The sequence below is a fragment of the Rana temporaria genome, chromosome 8 (assembly GCF_905171775.1).
Source record: "Rana temporaria chromosome 8, aRanTem1.1, whole genome shotgun sequence".
NCBI classification, from domain to species: domain Eukaryota; kingdom Metazoa; phylum Chordata; class Amphibia; order Anura; family Ranidae; genus Rana; species Rana temporaria.
Window position 1 is genome coordinate 110472674 of NC_053496.1, and position 20203 is coordinate 110492876.

At 47.1% G+C, this 20203-nt stretch overlaps 1 protein-coding gene across 1 annotated transcript in view; it reads left to right on the forward strand.

The window, feature by feature from the left end:
* The window catches only part of LOC120910433 (microsomal triglyceride transfer protein-like), a 176641-nt gene that overhangs the window by 80746 nt on the left and 75692 nt on the right, over positions 1–20203 (forward strand). The window contains exon 9 of the mRNA XM_040322192.1: positions 3617–3785. Within this exon, the coding sequence (XP_040178126.1) occupies positions 3617–3785 (169 nt within the window). The remainder of the gene's footprint in view (positions 1–3616; positions 3786–20203) is intronic.

Sequence of the window (20203 nt, forward strand, 5' to 3'; positions counted from 1 at the left end):
GAATGGCGTCAAACTTCGGAACTTAAAAATCTCCATGCAGCGCTTTAAAAATGTTTACAGGTTACATGCTTAGAGTTACAGAGGAGGTTTAGTGCTAGTATTATTGCTCTCACGCTAATGTAACCTGTGTGTACCTGGCTCTGATACTAGCCAGTGCCTCACCAGCCACTGACCTCACCGCACATCTCTGATCTCTACAACATGATGCTGCTACCACCATGTTTCACGGTTGTGATGGTGTGTTCAGGGTGATGTGCAGTGTTAGTTTTCCACCACACATAGCGTTTTGCTTTTAGGCCAAAAAGTTCAATCCTTTAAGGAGGGCTGGGCTACCTCCAGTCACCTGCCCTTTATCTATCCATCAGCATGCATGTGCTTCCACTGAGGAGACTTTCAATTTTAGAGTTAGGACTGCAGTACACAGAGAGCCTTGACGGGGCCTGCAGCTTACACATGCATTTGCAAATGCTTGCAAGTAAACCTCTGTTTTTAACGCATACTGTTAGACAGGTGAATTTGGTTGGTGGCTGATTGGTCGTTAAGTTTGAGCTTGGATATTCTATGTTGTTTTTGTATGTATACGCGCCCTTTCCAGTGCTCCTTACTGTATAGACCAGTCATAGGTAGGGGCAGTGACATTTGTTTTTTGCCAAAAAGTTCAATGTTGGTCTCATCTGACCAGAGCACCTTCCACATGTTTGCTGTGCCCCCCACATGGCTTCTCACAAACTGCAAATGGGACTTCATATGGCTTTCTTTCAACAATGGTATTCCTGTGGACAGATCCTCCCACCTGAGCTGTGGATCTCGGAAGCTCCTCTAGAGTTACCATGGGCCTCGTGGCTGCTTCTCTGATTATTGCTCCCCTTGGCCGGCCTGTCAGTTTAGGTGGACAGCCATGTCTTGGTAGGTTTGCAGTTGTGCCATACTCTTTTCATTTTCGGATGATTGAACAGTACTCAAAGCTTGGCATATTCTTTTATAACCTAACCCTGTTTTAAACTTCTCCACAACTTTATCCCTGACCTGTCTGGTATTTTTTTTTTGGCCGTAATGATGCTGCTTGTTCACTAAGGTTCTCTAAGAAACTTCTGAGTGCTTCACAGAACAGCTGTATTTATACTAAAATTAAATTGACTAAATAGGTGACTTCTGAAAGCAATTTGTTCCACTTGATTTTAGTTAGGAGTATCAGAGTAATCAGAGTAAAGGGGGTGAATACAAATGCACGCCACACTTATATAGATTTGTATTTTATTTTTTAAATTGAAAGCGATTTATAATTTTCCTTCCACTTCACAATTATGTGCCACTTTGTGATGGTCTACCACGTAAAATCCCAATAAAATGACAAAATGTGGAAAAAAACATGACAAAATGTGGAAAAATTTCAAGAGGCATTCAAGGCATTGTAGATGTTTTATTCTATTAAAATAATTACAGTGCCATCATCCATATACAGCAGGGGTCTCCAAACTGCGGCCCAAGGGCCAGATGTGGCCCTTGGCTAGCCTTTATCCGGCCCTTGGGGCTTTATTCCTCCCACTGATATGAGGCAGTATTCTTCCCACTGATGCCAACAAGGGGGCACAATTTCTTTCACTGATACCAATGATGGGATACAATTACTCCTACTAATAGGGGCACTACTCCTTATCCTACTGACTACAAACTCTGAGGCCATATTTACTCTCACCAATGCTGGGCCTGAGAATTTTTTTTACCCCTGCTGGCCACAATCCGGCCCTTCTAAATTCTGAAGGACAATAAACTGGCCCTTGGTTTGAAAAGTTCGGAGACCCCTGATATACAGAAATAGTAGGGACATGTAAATTAAACAGTGTACGTTTAGTATCACTTTAACTATATACACACTGCAACCCATAACAATCAGTTCATCACAGATAGATCAATATAAAATGAACGTGGATTGGTTGCATTCGTGCATTTTGTATTTTGTTCTTTGTATGTGGATACTCCTCAAAAATATTGCAGTCAGGTGTTTCCAGTAAAGTTAAGTAAAGTAATGTTAAAATGTTAACTACTAGCCGACCAGCCACCGTCATTATACGGCAGCAGGTCGGCTCTCCTGGGCCAGAGCCCGTAGCTCCCAGCTCGCCCCCGACTCCCGTGCGTGTGCCTGGCGGGCTTGATCGCCGCCGGGCACCCGCGATTGCTCGTTACAGAGCGGTGACCGGGAGGTGTGTGTGTAAACACACAGCTCCCGGTCCTGTCAGGGGGGGAAATGCTGATCTTCTGTTCATACAATGTATGAACAGAGGATCAGTGTTTCCCCTAGTGAGGCCACCCCCCCACAGTAAGAACACACCCAGGGACATACTTAACCCCTTCCCCGCCCCCTAGTGTTAACCCCTTCACTGCCAGTGGCATTTTTATAGTAATCCAATGCATTTTTATAGCACTGATCGCTATAAAAATGCCAATGGTCCCAAAAATGTGTCAAAAGTGTCCGAAGTGTCCGCCATAATGTCGCAGTACCCAAAAAAATCACTGATCGCCGCCATTACTAGTAAAAAAAATATATTAATAAAAATGCCATAAAAATACCTCCTATTTTGTAAACGCTATAACTTTTGCCCAAACCAATCAATAAACGCTTATTGCGATTTTTTTTTTAACGAAAGAAGAATACGTATCGGCCTAAACTGAGGAAAAAAACGTTTTTTTATATATTTTTGGGGGATATTTATTACAGCAAAAAGTAAAAAATATTCATTTTTTTCAAAATTGTCGCTCTATTTTTGTTTATAGCGCAAAAAATAAAAACCGCAGAGGTGATCAAATACCACCAAAAGAAAGCTCTATTTGTGGGAAAAAAAGGACGCCAATTTTGTTTGGGAGCCACGTCGCACGACCGCGCAATTGTCAGTTAAAGCGGCGCAGTCCCGAATCGCAAAAAGTGCTCTGGTCTTTGGGCAGCAATATGGTCCAGGGGTTAAGTGGTTAAAGTAATGTTAAAATTACAGCATATGGTACAACAACATTATACCGTTCCTAATTGGTACAAATACCTACATCAACTTTCTGGTTTTGGAATGAGATGTCAAACAAGCTTGTATAGATGTGATGATTGGGTGTCAACAAACGTATGACCTTATAGTAAATTACATGTACAAGTTATGATGGGGAGTTTAAACTGACTGTAAACAATCCCATTGTAAAACAACCTATTCAGTTCAAAATAGAAATGAAAGGCAAAACATTTGTGTATAAATATAAAAAAACATTATAAATCCCCTTTTTGTCTTTTTTATAAATGATCACATTCCCTCTATTCTCAGCTGCATAAGAGCTGGGGGAGGAGAAGCAGCGGTACACTGAGCTTCCACGTAAAGGAATACATATGAAGAGAACAGGATACTTTCTCATATAAGTACATGGTACAGCAGTGACAGACCAGGAATAAGTGTTGGGGTAACAAACACTTTAACTTTAGGGTACTTTTAAATCATTTAAAACTCTGCTCAGCTTTAATGTATGTATGCACATGGGATCTATCTATCTATCTATTAGATATCATTGTTACTGGATTAATGTTTTTATTGATTATAGTGATTTCTATTCAGAAACTGATGAATTGTATATTATGTTGCAGACCGTTTTTTATTGATGCAGCAGTCGCAGCCCAGTCACAGGCTTCAATATTCGCACTTTCAGATTTCCTGGATTTTACCAAAAAGAAACAAGCAAAGATACATGAGAAATTTTTATATTCTGCAGCCTTTGCATCACAACCCTCTATAGAACTCCTGAAGCTTGTGCTAGTAAGTCATATAATACTAAAGCTATCTTGCATATCCCTCTATAGTGAGTGCGTGTCTCAATCCAGAGCACTGTTATTCTAGTCTGCTGCCTCATTCCTCTACCATCTGCATGAGTCACTTCTGACAAATTTTCCTGACACCAAGAGATAAAAAGGTGACAGGGAGGGAGGTACAGCAAACATATAAAGGGAAACAAAATGCGCTATTGTTTCAATTAAACCAGTAGTAACCAGGAAGCAGCAGCTTAATGTGAGATATACGCAAAATAAGAATAAGGCCCCTTTCACATTGAGTTTTTCAGGCGGTACAGCGCAAAAAATAGCGCTGCTATCCCGCCTGAAAAAATAGGATTTTTTGTACTCACCGTAAAATCCTTTTCTCTGAAGTCCATGGACGGACACAGCTCCTTAAATCTTGACAAGTGGGTTATGTTCCCTGTTTACAGGAGAGGACTAGGCAGAAACATGTTAAATAGTTAAATACATGTTACATTAACAGAGTTGAACAGCCCCGCCCAGGGGGCGGTCCCTCCAGACATAACCCTTCTCACTGCAGCTTGCAGCCTCAGTTCGTAACAAGCAGTACAAACCTAAAAAGGAGGGGTGGGAGCTGTGTCCGTCCATGGACTTCAGAGAAAAGGATTTTACGGTGAGTACAAAAAATCCTATTTTCTCTTATCGTCCATGGACGGACACAGCTCCTTAAATCTTGACAAGTGGGACGTCCCCAAGCAGTGTCAAAAAACGAGGGGTGGGAAATATATCAGTAAAAACAATTTTAACTTCACCCCAAAACAAGCAGAGCTCCTCAACGGAGGAGGTGCAACTTTAAACAGCCGCCGGCAAAAACTAGCGGCTGAAAAAAACATCATAAGATGCACTCACAGCAACCATGTAAATTCTGGAAAAAGCGTGAACGGACAAGCAAATCGCCGCCTCGCACACCTGTGAGACCGACGCATGATGTCGGAAAAAAAAAAAAAAAAAAAACCCGAAAGTGCCGTGACCGGAAAGGGGGGCCCGCCCTTAGGAGCATAGGCCTGTATGACGGCCTGACCGATCCACCGAGAAATGGTGGTCGACGAGACCGCCAGGCCCTTTTGTGGACCAGACACCGACACAAAAGAGAGTCAGAAGCTCCGAAATGGAGCCGTAGTAGGCTGGTATACCCGCAAAGCGCGTACCACGCCTAAAGTATAAAAGGCCGAAACCTCCTTCGGAAGAAGGGAAGTTTGCGGGCGCACCATCACCTAATCCTTATGGGGGATCAAGCATGGCGGCTTGCAAGACAAGACCGCCAACTCAGAAACTCTTCTAACAGAGGTAAAGGCCACTAAAGGGGCCACCTTCTGAGATAGTGTCAAGAGAAAATCTCTCTGATGTTTCCAAAAGGAAGGTTCCTAAAGAACCGAGAGCACCAGAGTCAAAACTCATGGAGGAAGAGATGGGCCAAGAGGGGAAAGTATATGACAAACCCCTTGCACACAAAAAAAGGGGACCCACCAGGGAACGGGCCGCAAAAAGGCCACTAAAAGAACACAGCCAAGGCTGAAATCTGCCCCCAAACGGTGCTTTAAGCAATTTTTAGATCCAATCCAAGCTTTAAAAACAGCAGGACCCTGGACACCGAGAGTACGCCCGTGGACGTCACTCCATCCCTTCGCACCAAGAGAGGTGCGACGGTAGATCCTCCGGAAGAAGACTACGGTGCCCTGTTGAGATGACCGAGTCAGACAGACCCTGGTCACCTAAAGTCTGGCTTCCAATAACCATGTTAAGCAAGTCAGTGACTGTACAACAGGAGGAAGTATGGGACCTTGAGACAGGAACCTCCTGCCCTGGCAATCGCCAGGGTGCCTCCGCTACCAGGCGCCCGATATCAGCGTACCAAGGACGCCGAGATTAATCTGGAGCGATTAGAATCATCGGGATCTCCTCAGCATCCACTCTGTGGAGCGGCCGAGGAAGCAACTACCATGGAGGAATGGCAAAAAATCACTGATACAGACAACACAGGGCCACCAGCGCGACTGACGCGTCTGTACAAGATCACTAGACCTGGCCACTAACTGACACCCTTGCGGCGGAGACAAGCTGCCAGGAGATCCATGCCATGTGAGGCTCACCTCCTGCAAGGGAGCCGAAACACCCCAAGCACAAAGACCAGTCGCCCTGGTCCAGCATCTGGCGACTCCAGTAGTCCGCCTGCCGGCATACCTGATGGTAGACTGAAGCCACGGCCGTGGCGTTGTCCGGCTGAAACCAGATCGGTCGACCACAAGGAGAAGCATAGCCTGATCGCCTAAAATAGTAGGACAATGAACAGTAGACAGCACCTGGTATTCCCAGGCGGTCTCCCACCAGGCACTAGCCAGGCCTGACCCTGGGTAGCTACCGAGACCAGACACATTCAAGGAGGTGTGGTCATAGGTCCACGCAAGTCCAGCGACTCAGGGCCGACTGGACCCCCCAGTTTTGTGAACCTCCAGGTTCACAACCCGTGAGCTGGCATCCGTCGTAAACACCGACCACTGGAAGGAAGGAACAACTTCCCGGACCGAAGAGTCGGGAATCTCTGTCACCAACTCAGAGAGACTCTGACTAGGTGGCGCACAGGAATCTAATGATTTCAGAGACAAGAGATTTTTACCACCTGGACAGTAGTTCCACTGGAAAACCAGGGTGTGGAACTGGGCATACAGTACCACCTTGAAGGAGGCTACCCACAGACCGCGAACCAGCAGGCGCCCGGAGAGAAGACCGATTGCGTGATGCCAATTCCTTCTCCGCAGACTGAAGAGTCTGCAATTTCTCCAGGGGAAGAAGGACCTTTGCCACTGAGGAGTCTGGATCAACACTAGATACTCCAACGCTGAGTCGGAACCCAGCATGCCCATAATTTGAACCCAGGGTCGCACACATGGAGGGCAGGCTTGCTGCCACTGAGCTACACTTTCTGGCCTAAACGTTTAACATCCACCCGAATCTTCGGAGGGTCTGAATGGGAATAACCCATCCACTAGGTCGGAGACAGAAGCTGCTCTCAGAAGAAAGTCGTCAAAGTAGCCAATGAGGCAAAGCCTCGCTGTCCCAACAAAATTCAAATAAGTGCGAGCTCCTAGCTGAAAACCCATGGTGCCGACGCCAGATCAAAAGGGAGGGCCACAGGCTGACAGAGACCCTTCTCTCATCACGAAGCACAGAAAAAAACACTGTGACATGTGCAAAACGGGACATGCATGTATGCGTCCCTGATGTCCGAGGACGTCAGGACATCCCCCGGATGAAGCGCAGCTACCACCGAACAAATGGATTCCATGCGGAACTACCCGACGTTCACAAAGGTATTTAGGGCCTGAGGCCCATAGAAAACCCCAAAACTCTCGTCCTGCAGGAAAGGTAAAATTACCTTGCAGCTTAGCAAATCCCACACTGCCCAAGGCAGACCGACGGGCCGGGAGGGGAAGACACAAGGACAGAACTTTGTTCTGTGGATAGGAGGAAACCCTATCTAGTACTCCGAAGAGACCACCTCGCAGACCCACTAGTCGGAGAGCAGGGAGGTTTCACTGAATTGTGAACCTGCAAGCCGCCCCTCCCACCTAGAGACAGGGAGGGAAGGCTATATACATTGGCAGGATTTGGGTGCCGGCGTGATCGGCTTATGCACCCAGGGACAGATTAGTCCCCCAGCTGGGCCTTTGACGGCCTGGGAGGGTTGCCCCTAAATAATACACACACATCGTGTGTATGTATATTATGTAGGTGTATGCACACATGTCTTTGGAGGAAACCGGAGTACCCGGAGGAAACCCACGCAGACACAGGGAGCGACAATGCAAGCTCCAGGCAGATTGGCGTCAGTGTGCAGATTCGAACCAATGACTCTTTTGCTGCCAAGTAATGGAGTTAAGCACTACACCACCGTGTGCATAAAACCATTCTGAAACAGACGCCCTGGATAACAAGGGCGCAGCATTCAATGAAGCATCACAGACCTATATGAGGCCCTGGACCAGCTGGTCCGCTAGGCTAATAACCTCAGGAGAGAGTCGGTGCTCCTCCACTGTCTGGTGCAATATGCTCACTCTGTGAGTTGTATACAGCACTAGGGGTCAGGACTACTCCAAGATGGCCGCCGAGCGTTCAGAACGCGGCCACAGGAAAATGGCCAGCACAATGTAAGCTGCGCCATAGCGTGGCTACGACAAAATGGGCACCAATGGGAGTTTTCAATGTAATTGAAAAACCTCCCAAAAAAATAGCGCCAGCGACCACTGAGACCCCAGTGTAGTGGCCACAATAGGCCGCAAGCCAGACCCCAGCATGGTAAACATGGAACGGGTCAGTACTTCGGATCTTCTATCAGTCAGATCCATACAAGCGGGGGTTCCCGCCCGGCGGTGAGGGACTACAAAAGCTCTCAGTGGCTTTTCTCATGCCGCATCTCAGAAATTATCAAAGAAGGGCACAGAAGGAAAAAACCTACACAGCGGTCTGATTTGTGTGATCCAAAAAAGACCGAGCCCTCGGCGGAAACCCAGCTGCACTATGCAGCTTAGGAGAGTCCCTTGCAGCAGTAAAAAGCGCACCCATAAATGCCTTATTCTGCTTTTTTTTTTTTTTTTTTAACTAGGTACCTGGTCCATGGCTCCATAACAGAGCATTCCCCAGGGGATAACGGGGAAGGGGGCACTCTTTTACCGCCCGCCCGCAGTCCACCCCCACCCTGGCACAAACTGTGTCCAGGACTAACAATAAAAACTCTGTGGGAATCCCAGGTGCTAACACCTGCTGCCACCACTTGCATGTGGGGAAGGACCCAGATACTGACTCCAATATTTACATATAGTGTGTATTATAATATGCACACCTGTCCATACAAATAGACAAAAGCTCCTAGAGCCCTATTCAGGGCCTCTCACCCACTTGCTGCGCTGACCAGGGGTAACCAGGGGACTCCCTCAGGAGGAGACTGCCCAGCGCTGCCTGTGAGGAAAAGAACCGTGAGGTAACATTTGCAGGGACCTGTGTTTTAACAGGAAAAGCCCCCTAGGGCTGTTTTATTTAAGGATAAGACACAGATACAGCATAAAAAGCAAAACCATTACAGGTGTCACCAATCAGTCAGCGTCTGCTGAAGTATAATCATAAACATCTGTGCTCATCACAGGGCTTTTTACCTCACAGGAAAGCCCAATACAAAAAAGAAAAAACACAGGCCAGATAACACAGTCCCCTCAGGAAGGCCCCCTCCCCCCTGACAGTGGCAATGTTAGCAATGCAGCAAGGGAAAGGAGCAGGGAAGTAAGGGGAAGGGACCCCCGAACCCCAGGAATGCCCAGCCGTGCCAACCCACCGAAGCAGGAGGGACTGTACTTACCCGTCCAAGCGAGGACTCGCTGACGCATTCCTGACAGAACTACAACCGAAATGGAGGTAGCTGTCGGCCCGGTCCACTGTGAGTGAGACAACACCACAGCCCAGTCATATGTGGACCTCGGAGCAAAGCTCACCGGCCACCTCAGGAGTCATGAGGTATGGCGTGGCAGACCAAGCCTCTTTGCAAAGGTGTGCCCACGCTTGCTGGTCGGACTGAGTAGACTACAAGGATCTATATTATCCAGCCTGTCTCTCAGCCAACAGTTGAAAGAAGATTCTTCAAGAAAAAGTAAAATAAAATAAAATTTCTCCTCAGGGCGCTGGGCCCAAAGGGAGCCATACGTCCTTCTCCTTTGCTAGGCAGAACGAAACTGAGGCTGCAAGCTGCAGTGAGGAGGGTTATGTCTGGAGGGACCGCCCCCTGGGCGGGGCTGTTCAACTCTGTTAATGTAACATGTATTTAACTATTTAACATGTTTCTGCCTAGTCCTCTCCTGTAAACAGGGAACATAACCCACTTGTCAAGATTTAAGGAGCTGTGTCCGTCCATGGACGATAAGAGAAACTCCTTTACTGCAGACTCAATGTGAAAGCCCGAGGGCTTTCACACTGAGGTGATGCGCTGGCGGGAGAGAAAAAAATCTCCTGTCAGCAGCATCTTTGGAGCGGCGAGAGGAGCGGTATGTATACCGCTCCTTCACCGCTCCTTCCCATTGAAAACAATGGGAAACCGCGGCAATACCGCCCACAATGCGCCTCTATAGAGGCACATTGCGGGCGGTATTAACCCTTTATCGGCCGCTAGCGGGGGTTAATACAGCACCGCTAGCGGCCGATTGCCACGGCAATACCGGCGGTATAGCGCAGCTATTTTTAGCGGCGCTATACCGCCACCGCGGCTACAGGTCCAATGTGAAAGGGGCCTTAGTAGGAAAAGCTGCGCTAGTATAATCCAAGTAGTTAAATGAATGTATTCGGTAGTAAAATTATATATCGTGCTTCAATGATGAAACATTGGTAAGATGATAAATTACTTATTCTAGCATTAACACCATAGTGAATCACTCAACCAAGTGTGCCACCTCCTATAGAATAACTTGCTTACCAGATGGCAAGCAAAACCAGGCATGTGGCTATAGCCCAGCCAGGGCAAACAGCCTGAGATTGACATCCTCAGCTCTGTTCCTGTGTGCTATGTGAAGGGGGCGTGTCCCTTCCCTCCAATCAGCTCTTAGCTCTCCTTAGCTCTGCAGAGTGTAAATTCTGCTTCATGCCCCCTGCTTTCTAAAAGCTCAGAGAAGCTGTATAAATTGTGCACTTTGAACAGCTGTAGAGAAGAGAGAAATCTATAGATGTAGAAGGATTTGTTTTATCTCTGTGTATCACCTGGGGACTGTCAATTCACTGGGCAAAGGGCATGCACACTGTTTATGCTGTATGTGCCTGGGCACATCCTAATCGACCCATGTGCATATCTCCTAACTGCCCTGGATTGGGCGGGACTGTCTCGAGACCTGAGTTAAATCTCAATGCCCTGCCAATCCAGGCTGAAACCCAGAGCCATTCCGACACTCATCTTCACTAATTAGCTTCTGTGTCCCCACAGGCAGCTACAGAAGAAATACTGTTTATTCTGGGGAGGGGGCTGGTGGTAATTTCCGGCAAAGGGAGTAGGAAGGCAGGGCTGTGATTGACAGTGTGGGTGCTAAAGGGCAGCAATGGCAGTACGGGCAGTGCTACAAGCCAATCATAGTCATACTCCCTCTCCCTGGGATAAAAAAAAACAGCGTTTCCTCCGTAGATGTCTGTGACCAGCACAGCTGCAGGCAGGGGTGAACTGACCATGCGGGCACTCGGGCACTGCCCGAGGGCCTCATGCCACTAGGGGGCCCTATCAGGGTTGCCTCAGCAAAACCAGGGACAGCATGTAAAAATCCGTTTTTTTTTACATCTGTCCCTGAAATGTCCCTTACTGACATACTTTTGGTCGAAAATCCCAAGATTATAGCTGCCCTGCCTCTCCAGTACCTTTTCAGTGTGTGTGTGTGTGTATTCTGTGTGTGTGTATACTGTGTATGCGTACTGTATGTGTATACTGTGTGCCCCCAAAATCTAGTACCTGGGGGCCCCATAATCTCCTATTGCCCGGGGGCCCCATGAGTTGTCAGTCCACCCCTGGCTGCAGGGGAGACACAGAAATAGAATTGGCTTACTTCTGTTCTTATACCTGGGACTCATCACAGTACTCAAGGTACTGCAGCTTCAGATCTTCTCCCCCTTCTCCTATTCCCTGGTCCAGTAGACAGAGCTATGTGTAGCTGTAATTTAGCTCCACCTACTGGATCAGGGAATAGGAGAAGGGGGAGCAGAGTTAGAGCTGCATTAATGAGTAATGGGCAGAGTCCCAGGGAATAAACAGAGAACAGAGATAAGCAGTACAGAGGTGAGACAAAGGGTCACTTACTACTGCACTACTGTGTCACTACTGACCCCAACCTCTGCATCACTTAGCTCTGACCTCTGAACTCTGCCTCACTTAGCACTGACCTCTGAACTCTGCTTTACTGGATATGATACACTTTCTTTCACTTTTTGCTTTGAGAAAGCACACCAAAACCATGGGACATAATAGAAGTCTATGGCAAACCGCAAATAACCTATACGAAAACCACCAGTACTCTGTGCTGCGCTGCTGGAAAACTGCACTGCTTCAGTGTGAAAGCGCTCTACTTAGAGCGGGGCTCGCGATCGAACACACATGAGTTCCCCGATAGCAAGCAGGTTGCTATGGGGACACTTGGCAGGGGGAGGGGCACAGAGCGCAGATGGAAAGCTTAGAATAGGAGGATTAGGGCTGCTCTGTGCAAAACCATTGCACACTGCAGGTAAGTATGACATGTTTGTTAATTTATAAAAAAAAAAAACATTGTATTCTCTGAAGTAAGGCTGTGTAAGGTCACTAAACTGCAAAATTAATCTCCCATTGTTTAGTTTCTAGTACCATCAGTGTGAACTCAGACAGAGCTCCTACTGAGGAGAGACACGTGTAGGATGGCAAAGAGTCTGTGCATGTACACTCAGGGGCAGATCCACAAAGCGAGTACGCCGGCGTATCTACTGATACGCCGGCGTACTTTCAAATTTCCCGCGTTGTATCTTTGTGTTGAATCCTCAAAACAAGATACAACGGCATCTGGGTTAGATCCGACAGGCGTACCTCTTCGTACGCCTTCGGATCTAAGATGCAATTTTTCGGCGTCCGCTGGGTGGCGTTCACGTCGTTTTCCGCGTCGAGTATACAAATTAGCTATTTCCGACGATCCACGAACGTACGAGCGGCCGTCGCATTTTTTTACGTCGTCTCTATTTGGCTTTTTTCGGCGTATAGTTACAGCTGCTGTTTTGTGGCGTATAGTTACACCTGCTATGTTAAGTATGGCCGTAGTTCCCGCATTTAATTTGAATTTTTTTTTTAGTTCGCGTAAGTCGTCCGTGAATCGGGATGGACGTAATTTACGTCCACGTCAAAACAATGACGTCCTTGCGACGTCATTTAGCGCAATGCACGGCGGGAAATTTAGGGACGCAGTTCGTTCGGCGCGGGGACGCGCTTCATTTAAATGAAATACGCCCCCCTACTCGCCGATTTGAATTAGGAGCCGTTACGCCGCGAGAGATAGACTACGCCGCCGTAACTTACGGCGCAAAATCTTTATGGATTCGAACCAAACTGCAGTAAGGTACGGCGGCGTAGCGTATCTTAGATATGGTGCGCCGGGGCAGATCTTTGTGGATCTGCCCCTCATTGTCTAACTGGAGAGAAGATTTCCAATATCCAGCCTGATCTACCAGTAGAACGAAAAAAATAACTCAGCTCCAGTCGGAGCCACTGTACTAATGACCCGACATCAGTACAAAGATCTCCCGCACTGAGCTGTTGTGTTCTGACAGGGGGACGGCTCCTCCACCAGAACAGTCTGATCAGCACTCTCTGCCATTGGCTAAGAGCGCTGATCAGTAGCCGATCGGCTGCTGATTTTCCGGCATGCTCCTCTGACAGAAGCCAGCCAAACGGGCGTTCTGTTGGACAGGGTGCCATACAAACGGGCCGAATGTCGGCTGTTTTTTTTTAACAGGCACAATGTTGGCCGACATTCAGCCCGTGTGTAAGGGGGTTTAAAATAATGAAATGTTTGTTTATACTTTGTTGACCACTACTTTAATGTTGCTAGTATGATTATATCAATATTTCTGATTGATCATAGTTTACGGCTAAGCAACCAACACATTAATACACAGAGGTCACGAGTTGATAGACTAATCACTAGGGGCCAGATCCACATACAATTGCATCGGCGTAGCGTATCAGAGATACACTACGCCGCCGTACCTTACCTGGTGTATATTCGAATCCTCAGCGAGTTCGCGCCTTAAGTTACGGCGGCGTAGTGTATTTCTGGCGGCGGATTTGAAATTGGGCGGGTTGGGGGCAGGTTTCTTTTAAATGAAGCGCGTCCCCGAGCCGAATGAACTGCGCATGCGTCATCCCGAAATTTCCCGCCGTGCATTGCGCTAAATGACGTCGCTAGGACGTAATTTTTTTAACTTAGACGTGAGTTACGTCCATCCCTATTCACGGACGACTTACGCAAAAGAAAAAAAAATTCAAATTTCGACGCGGGAACGACGGCCATACTTAACATGGCAATTCTATCTATACGCCGCAAAATACCAGCTTTAACTATACGCCGGAAAAAGCCGCCTACAGACGACTTTCGTGGATCGTCGTAAATCACTAATTTGCATACCCGACGCGGCAACCGCCACCCAGCGGACGCCAAAGTATTGCATCTTAGATCCGAAGGCGTACGAAGACGTACACCTGTCGGATCTAACCCAGAAGCCGTCGTATGTTGTTTTGAGGATTCAAAACAACGATACGACGCGTAGATACAGCGGCGTACTTCGTCTGTGGATCTGGCCCTAGGTATTTTCTAATGGGATGGGGGTGTTTAGTCCCAAAATAATCCTTATACAGTAGCGCAGACATGTTTTAAAGATATCTTGAGAATCAGAAGATACTGATGCAACTGCTGATTCAGGCTTAGCAACTTCAATCCCAACATCCATCTTCCCTGCAAAGCTGTTTGCGAGTGCTAGGATCGATGGTATCAAACTTTTTAGCAAGTACTCCAAGCAATGTAATAAATCACTGATGGTTTGCCACAGTTCAGTTTGTAATAAACCCTGAAGGTAAAACTGCTCTTTACATTAACCACTTCAGCCCCGGACCATTTTGCTGGTCAATGACCAGGCCACTTTTTGTGATTCGGTACTGCGTTGTTTTAACTGACAATTGCGCGGTTGTGCGACGTGACTCCCAAACAAAATTGGCGTCCTTTTTTTCCCACAGATAGAGCTTTCTTTTGGTGGTATTTGATCACCTCTGTGGTTTTTATTTTTTGCGCTATAAACAAAAATATAGCGACAATTTTGAAAAAAACAAAAACATTGGCATTTTTATAGCGAGCGCCCCTAGTGGCTGTAATGCGAAATTATATTATATTACGTGATTTCGCGCAGCTGTGCCGACTTGCCGTCGTAAAACTGCGGTGGCTGGTCGGCTAGTGGTTAAGCTCAACCAAGAAAGTTTACCCCCATTCTGATGCTTCTTTTTACCTTCAGGAGTGTGCCCTGTGCACAGCGGTAGAGGTGCTAGCAGTCCGGCCAGTACATGCTCAGCAGAGGCTACTAGAAGATACTGAACTGTGTCCAGCCAGCACATATTCAGTAGGAGGCCACTGGCACTGTGACCAGCTGGCATATGCAAAGTACTGTGACTAGAAATCTTAGGATCCAGGACATCATCTGTTAGCTGAAGCTCCGTTGCCTCTACCCGATCAGTCAGATCTGTTATCCCATGGACCAGTTTTCCCCCCTAATTTTCAGTGGCTTTGACTACCTGGCTGTTGAAACAAGGTTCTGAAATATACAGCGGAACCTCGGATTACGAGCATAATCCATTCCAGGAGAATTCTCGTAATCCAAAGAACTAGCATATCAAAGCGAGTTTCCCCACTGAAGTCAATGGAAACGAAAATAATTTGTTCTGCATTGACTTCAATGGCATGCAATACCACATGCGGCCAGAGGTGAGGGGCGCCAGAGAGCCTTGGAAATGGCTGGAAAGGCCCGAGGACAGTTCGGCTGACCTCGGTAAACCTCGGAAAGACTCCTTTCTGGCTCCGGCACCCCCCCACTTCAGGCCAAACGCGGTACTGAACACCGCTTTGGTCTGAATCCTGCTCGTTTTGTGAGACAACACTCGCAAACCAAGTTAGGATATTTTAAAATACAGTGCTCGTATTGCGAAACTCTCGTTAACCGCGTTACTCGCAATCTGAGGTTCCACTGTACATATTTTTGGGATTCTGTAATTCTTACCTGGTAATAATAGGCCTGTCTTCTTCCAGCAAGATTCCCCATCAAACCTAGAAGATTTATTTATACTGGTGTAAGTGTCTGGGGATTTTTTAGTGGGCTTTGTTATTTTTTTCCCTTCCATTTGGGGGTATACCACCAGTTAGGGCCAGATCCACGAAGAAGTTACGACGGCGTATCTATTGATACGCCGCGTAACTTCTAGGTTGCTCCGGCGTATCTTTGTTTTGTATCCACAAAACAAGATACGCCTGAAGCTGGGCTAGATCCGACTGGCGTACGTCTTAGTACGCCGTCGGATCTAAGGTGCATATTTACGCTGGCTGCTAGGTGGCGCTTCCGTCGATTTCCGCCTCGAGTATGCAAATTAGCTAGATACGCCAATCCACAAACGTACGTCCGGGCGGCGCATTTTTTTACGCCGTTTCCGTAAGGCTTTTTTCGGTGTAACGTTACCCCTGCTATATGAGGCATACTCAATGTTAAGTATGGACGTCGGGCCAGCGTCGAATTTTACGTCGTTTGCGTAAAACGTTCGCGAATAGGGCTTTGCGTAGAATTAGGTTCACGTCGAAAGCATTGGCTTGTTGCGTGTTAATTTGGAGCATGCACACTGGGATACCCCCACGGACGGCGCATGCACCGTTAAAAAAAAAACTTCATTTACGTTGGGTCAAGACGTATTAACATAAAACACGCCCACAACTTAGTGATTTGAATTGCACGCCCTTACGCCGACACAGTTACACTACGCCGCCGTAACTTATGGCGCAAATTCTCTGTGGATACGGGAAATACGCTGTAAGTTATGGCGGCGTAGTGTATCTGAGATACGCTACGCCGGACGTAAACATGCGCCGATGTACGTGGATCTGGCCCTTATGCCGCATACAGACGGTCGTTTTTTGTGATGAAAAAAAACGAAGTTTTAAATCATGAAATAAAACGACGTTTTTGAAACATCATTTTCAAAAACGAAGTTGCCTACACACCATCGTTTTTTCACAATGCTCTAGCAAAGCGAGGTTACGTTTCACCACTTTTTTCCATTGAAGCTCACTTCATAACTAGCTTCTGGGCATGCGCGGGTTTAAAAACGTCGTTTTATAAGTCGTTTTTTGCTACACACGGTCAATTTCTGTGAAACAAAAACGACGTTTTGAAAAACGACACAAAAAATTCGAGCATGTTCGAATTTTTTTTTGGTCGTTTTTTTGAAGACATAAAACGACGTTTTGCCCACACACGATCATTTTAAATGACGTTTTTTAAAACGTCGTTTTTTTTCATCTCAAAAAACGACCGTCTGTACGCGGCATTAGTCTTTAGCATCTTCAAAGGTCATGAGTCTGCACTGTCCCCTCTTTTTCAATGTCCTCTTGCTAATTATTCTTTGACATGTACTTTTATAAAAGGGGTTTCAAATGCTGCTCCCTGTGATCCAAGTGTGGGATTTAAATCTAGTATTTTCGGTGGTATGAAGAATTTCTTTTGAATCTATTTGGGAAATATCTTTGACATTGCTATCCCATAAGTTAGTATTTCCTGTGGCCATCACTTTGGTAAGAAGGGTTTATGGGTAATCAGCATTGTCCTTTAGGAGGCCCCATTTGTTGTTACACATAGACAAGGTTGTTTTAGAACCAAGGACCTTCTTTTTACCCAAAGTGGTTTCTGCTTTTCACTTCATGAAGTTATTGTATTGCCCTCCCTGTGTCTGGCATCAGCTCACCTCTAGGATTTCTCTCAATTCCTGGGATATGTTGAGGGCAATCAGGGTTTACCTTTCTGACACTGCTTTTTTAGGCAGAAATGTTATCTTTTTGTAACTTCAGAAGGTCCTAAAAGAGGTTCTCTGGCTCCTGGATACACTGTTGGCTGTAGATAGATTAGACTTGTTATTGTGCAATACTATGGGGCAGATTCACGTACAATTGCATGGGCGCAGCGCATTTAAGATACGCTACGCCGCTGTAACGTACTTTTCAAAGCTTTGAATCCAGAAAGAATTTGCGCCGTAAGTTACAGCGGCGTAGTGTATCTCTCGCGGCGTAACGGCACGTAATTCAAATCGGCGAGTAGGGGGTGTGTTTCATTTAAATGAACCACGTCCCCGCACCGAACGAACTACGCATGCGCCGTCCCTAAATTTCCCACCATGCATTGCGCTAAATGACGTCGCAAGAACGTCATTGTTTTGACGTGGACGTAAATTAAGTCCAGCCCCATTCACGGACGACTTACGCAAACAAAAAAAAATATTTTCAAATTCGACACGGGAACGACGGCCATACTTAACATTGCGTACGCCACCAAATAGCAGCTTTAACTATACGCCAAAAAAAGCCAAACTGAAACGACGTAAAAGAATGCGACGGCCACCTGTACGTTCGTGGATCGTCGGAAATAGCTAATTTGCATACTCGACGCGGATTACGACGGGAACGCCACCCAGCGGACGCCGAAGAATTGCATCTATGATCCGAAGGCGTACAAAGACGTACGCCTGTCGGATCTAACCCAGATGCCGTCGTATCTTGTTTTGAGGATTCAAAACAAAGATACGACGTGGGAAATTTGAAAGTACGCCAGCGTATCAGTAGATACGCCGGCGTACTTCCTTTGTGGATCTGCCCTTATGAGTTTAGAAATAAATTGTTTCTTTTTCCCATTAAAGCTCACCCCACCAGGGAAGTGAGTATTTCTTAGGCTTTTCATCATCAGGCCTCTATGTTTCAAATCTGCACAGCTATAACCGAGTCTTCTTTACAAATGGTTGACAAGACTGATGCGTCTGCCTTTGCAAATACCAGTTTTGACCAAAAGGTTATGCAAGGGATTATTAACGACCTTGGTTGCCTTTTGTTCTGTTTTTGCTCTTGTTGGGCTGGTTCACCTGTGTATGTTTTGGCATGTCTGCCTCTCAGTTTGGACTGTTTTTAGATGTCCCTAGGTTGCTTAATTATCATGAAACTGTGTACCTCAGTGCAGGGGTGTATTTAGGTTTTGTGCTGCCCTAGGCCTGGTGAAACTCGCGCACCCCCTACTTTATATATGATGCACCCCTTCCTTTTTAAGACCCGTCCTGTCATTTTCATGGGATGAGGACAGAGGGAGGGTGGGATGAGGACAGGGGGACAGGGTGGGATGAGCACAGGGGGGCAGGGTGGGATGAGCACAGGGGGACAGGGTGGGATGAGCACAGGGGGAAAGGGTGGGATGAGCACAGGGGGACAGGGTGGGATGAGGACAGGGGGACAGGGTGGGATCAGCACAGGGGGACAGGGTGGGATCAGCACAGGGGGACAGGGTGGGATGAGGACAGGGGGACAGGGTGGGATGAGCACAGGAGGACAGGGTGGGCTTTTTCGCTGCCCCCCACAAAAAGTGCCACCCTAGGCCTGGGCCTTGTCGGCCTAGGCCATAATACATCTCTGCCTCAGTGGATGATAAGGAAAATGTGATTTTTGTACTTATGATAATATCCTTTTCTTAGCAACCTTTGAGGGACACAGCTCGCTCCCCTCATTTTCTATCATACTGTTTGCTACAACTGTGCAGGTGTTAAGTGGGTGTGTTCCAAGGGGGAAGGCCTGCCGTTTCTATGTGCCCAGTGGCTATTTATTCTGTAGATGGCAGTATAACCCTAAGGCCGCGTAGACAAGATCAGTCAAGACCGATGAAAACGGACTGAAGGACCGTTTCATCGGTCCAAACCGACCGTGTGTGGGCCCCATCGGTCAGTTATCCTTCGGTCCAAAAATTTAGAACTTGCTTTAAAATTCAACCGATGGACGCCTAACCGATAGGTCAAAACCGATGGTTAGTACGCAAAAGCATTGGTTAAAAACCCGCGCATGCTCAGAATCAAGTCGACGCATGCTTGGAAGCATTGAACTTCATTTTTCTCTGCACGCCGTTGTGTTTTACGTCACCGCGTTGGACTCGATCATTTTTTTTAACTGACCACAACAACCACACCCACATTTGTGGCAAACCCAGCCTATATTAAAAGTAATATAAAGTAAACTTTGTGCAAAAAGGTGTATAGGCAACTGACATATGTGTATGTGTGCACTGTTTTACATGCTGAAGGACTGCTAATCCTGTTTAGCCAAGCACCCCTGCCAGAAAGCACATACAGGAGCTGGACATAATGGGCCAGATTCAAGAAGCACTTGCGCCCGCGCAACCATAGGTTGCGCGGCGCAAGGGCTTACTTGCTCCGGTGTAACGAGTGCTCCTGATTCAGGAACCTCGTTACACCGACTGCAGCCTAGGATGTGACAGACATAAGCCTCCTTATGCCTTCACATCCCAGGCTGCATTCTTGCGTTGGCCGCTAGGGGGCGCGGCCATTGTGATCGGCGTATAGTATGCAAATTGCATACTACCACCGATTCACAAAAGTTGCGCGGGGCCCTGCGCACGCAAGGTACGGAGTTTCCGTACGGCGACTTTAGCATAAGGCTGCTCCTGCTAATAGCAGGCGCAACCAATGCTAAAGTATAGCTGCGCTTCCCGCTCGCGACGTTCAAATTTTACGTCGTTTACGTAAGTGAACCGTGAATGGCGCTGGACGCCATTCACGTTCAC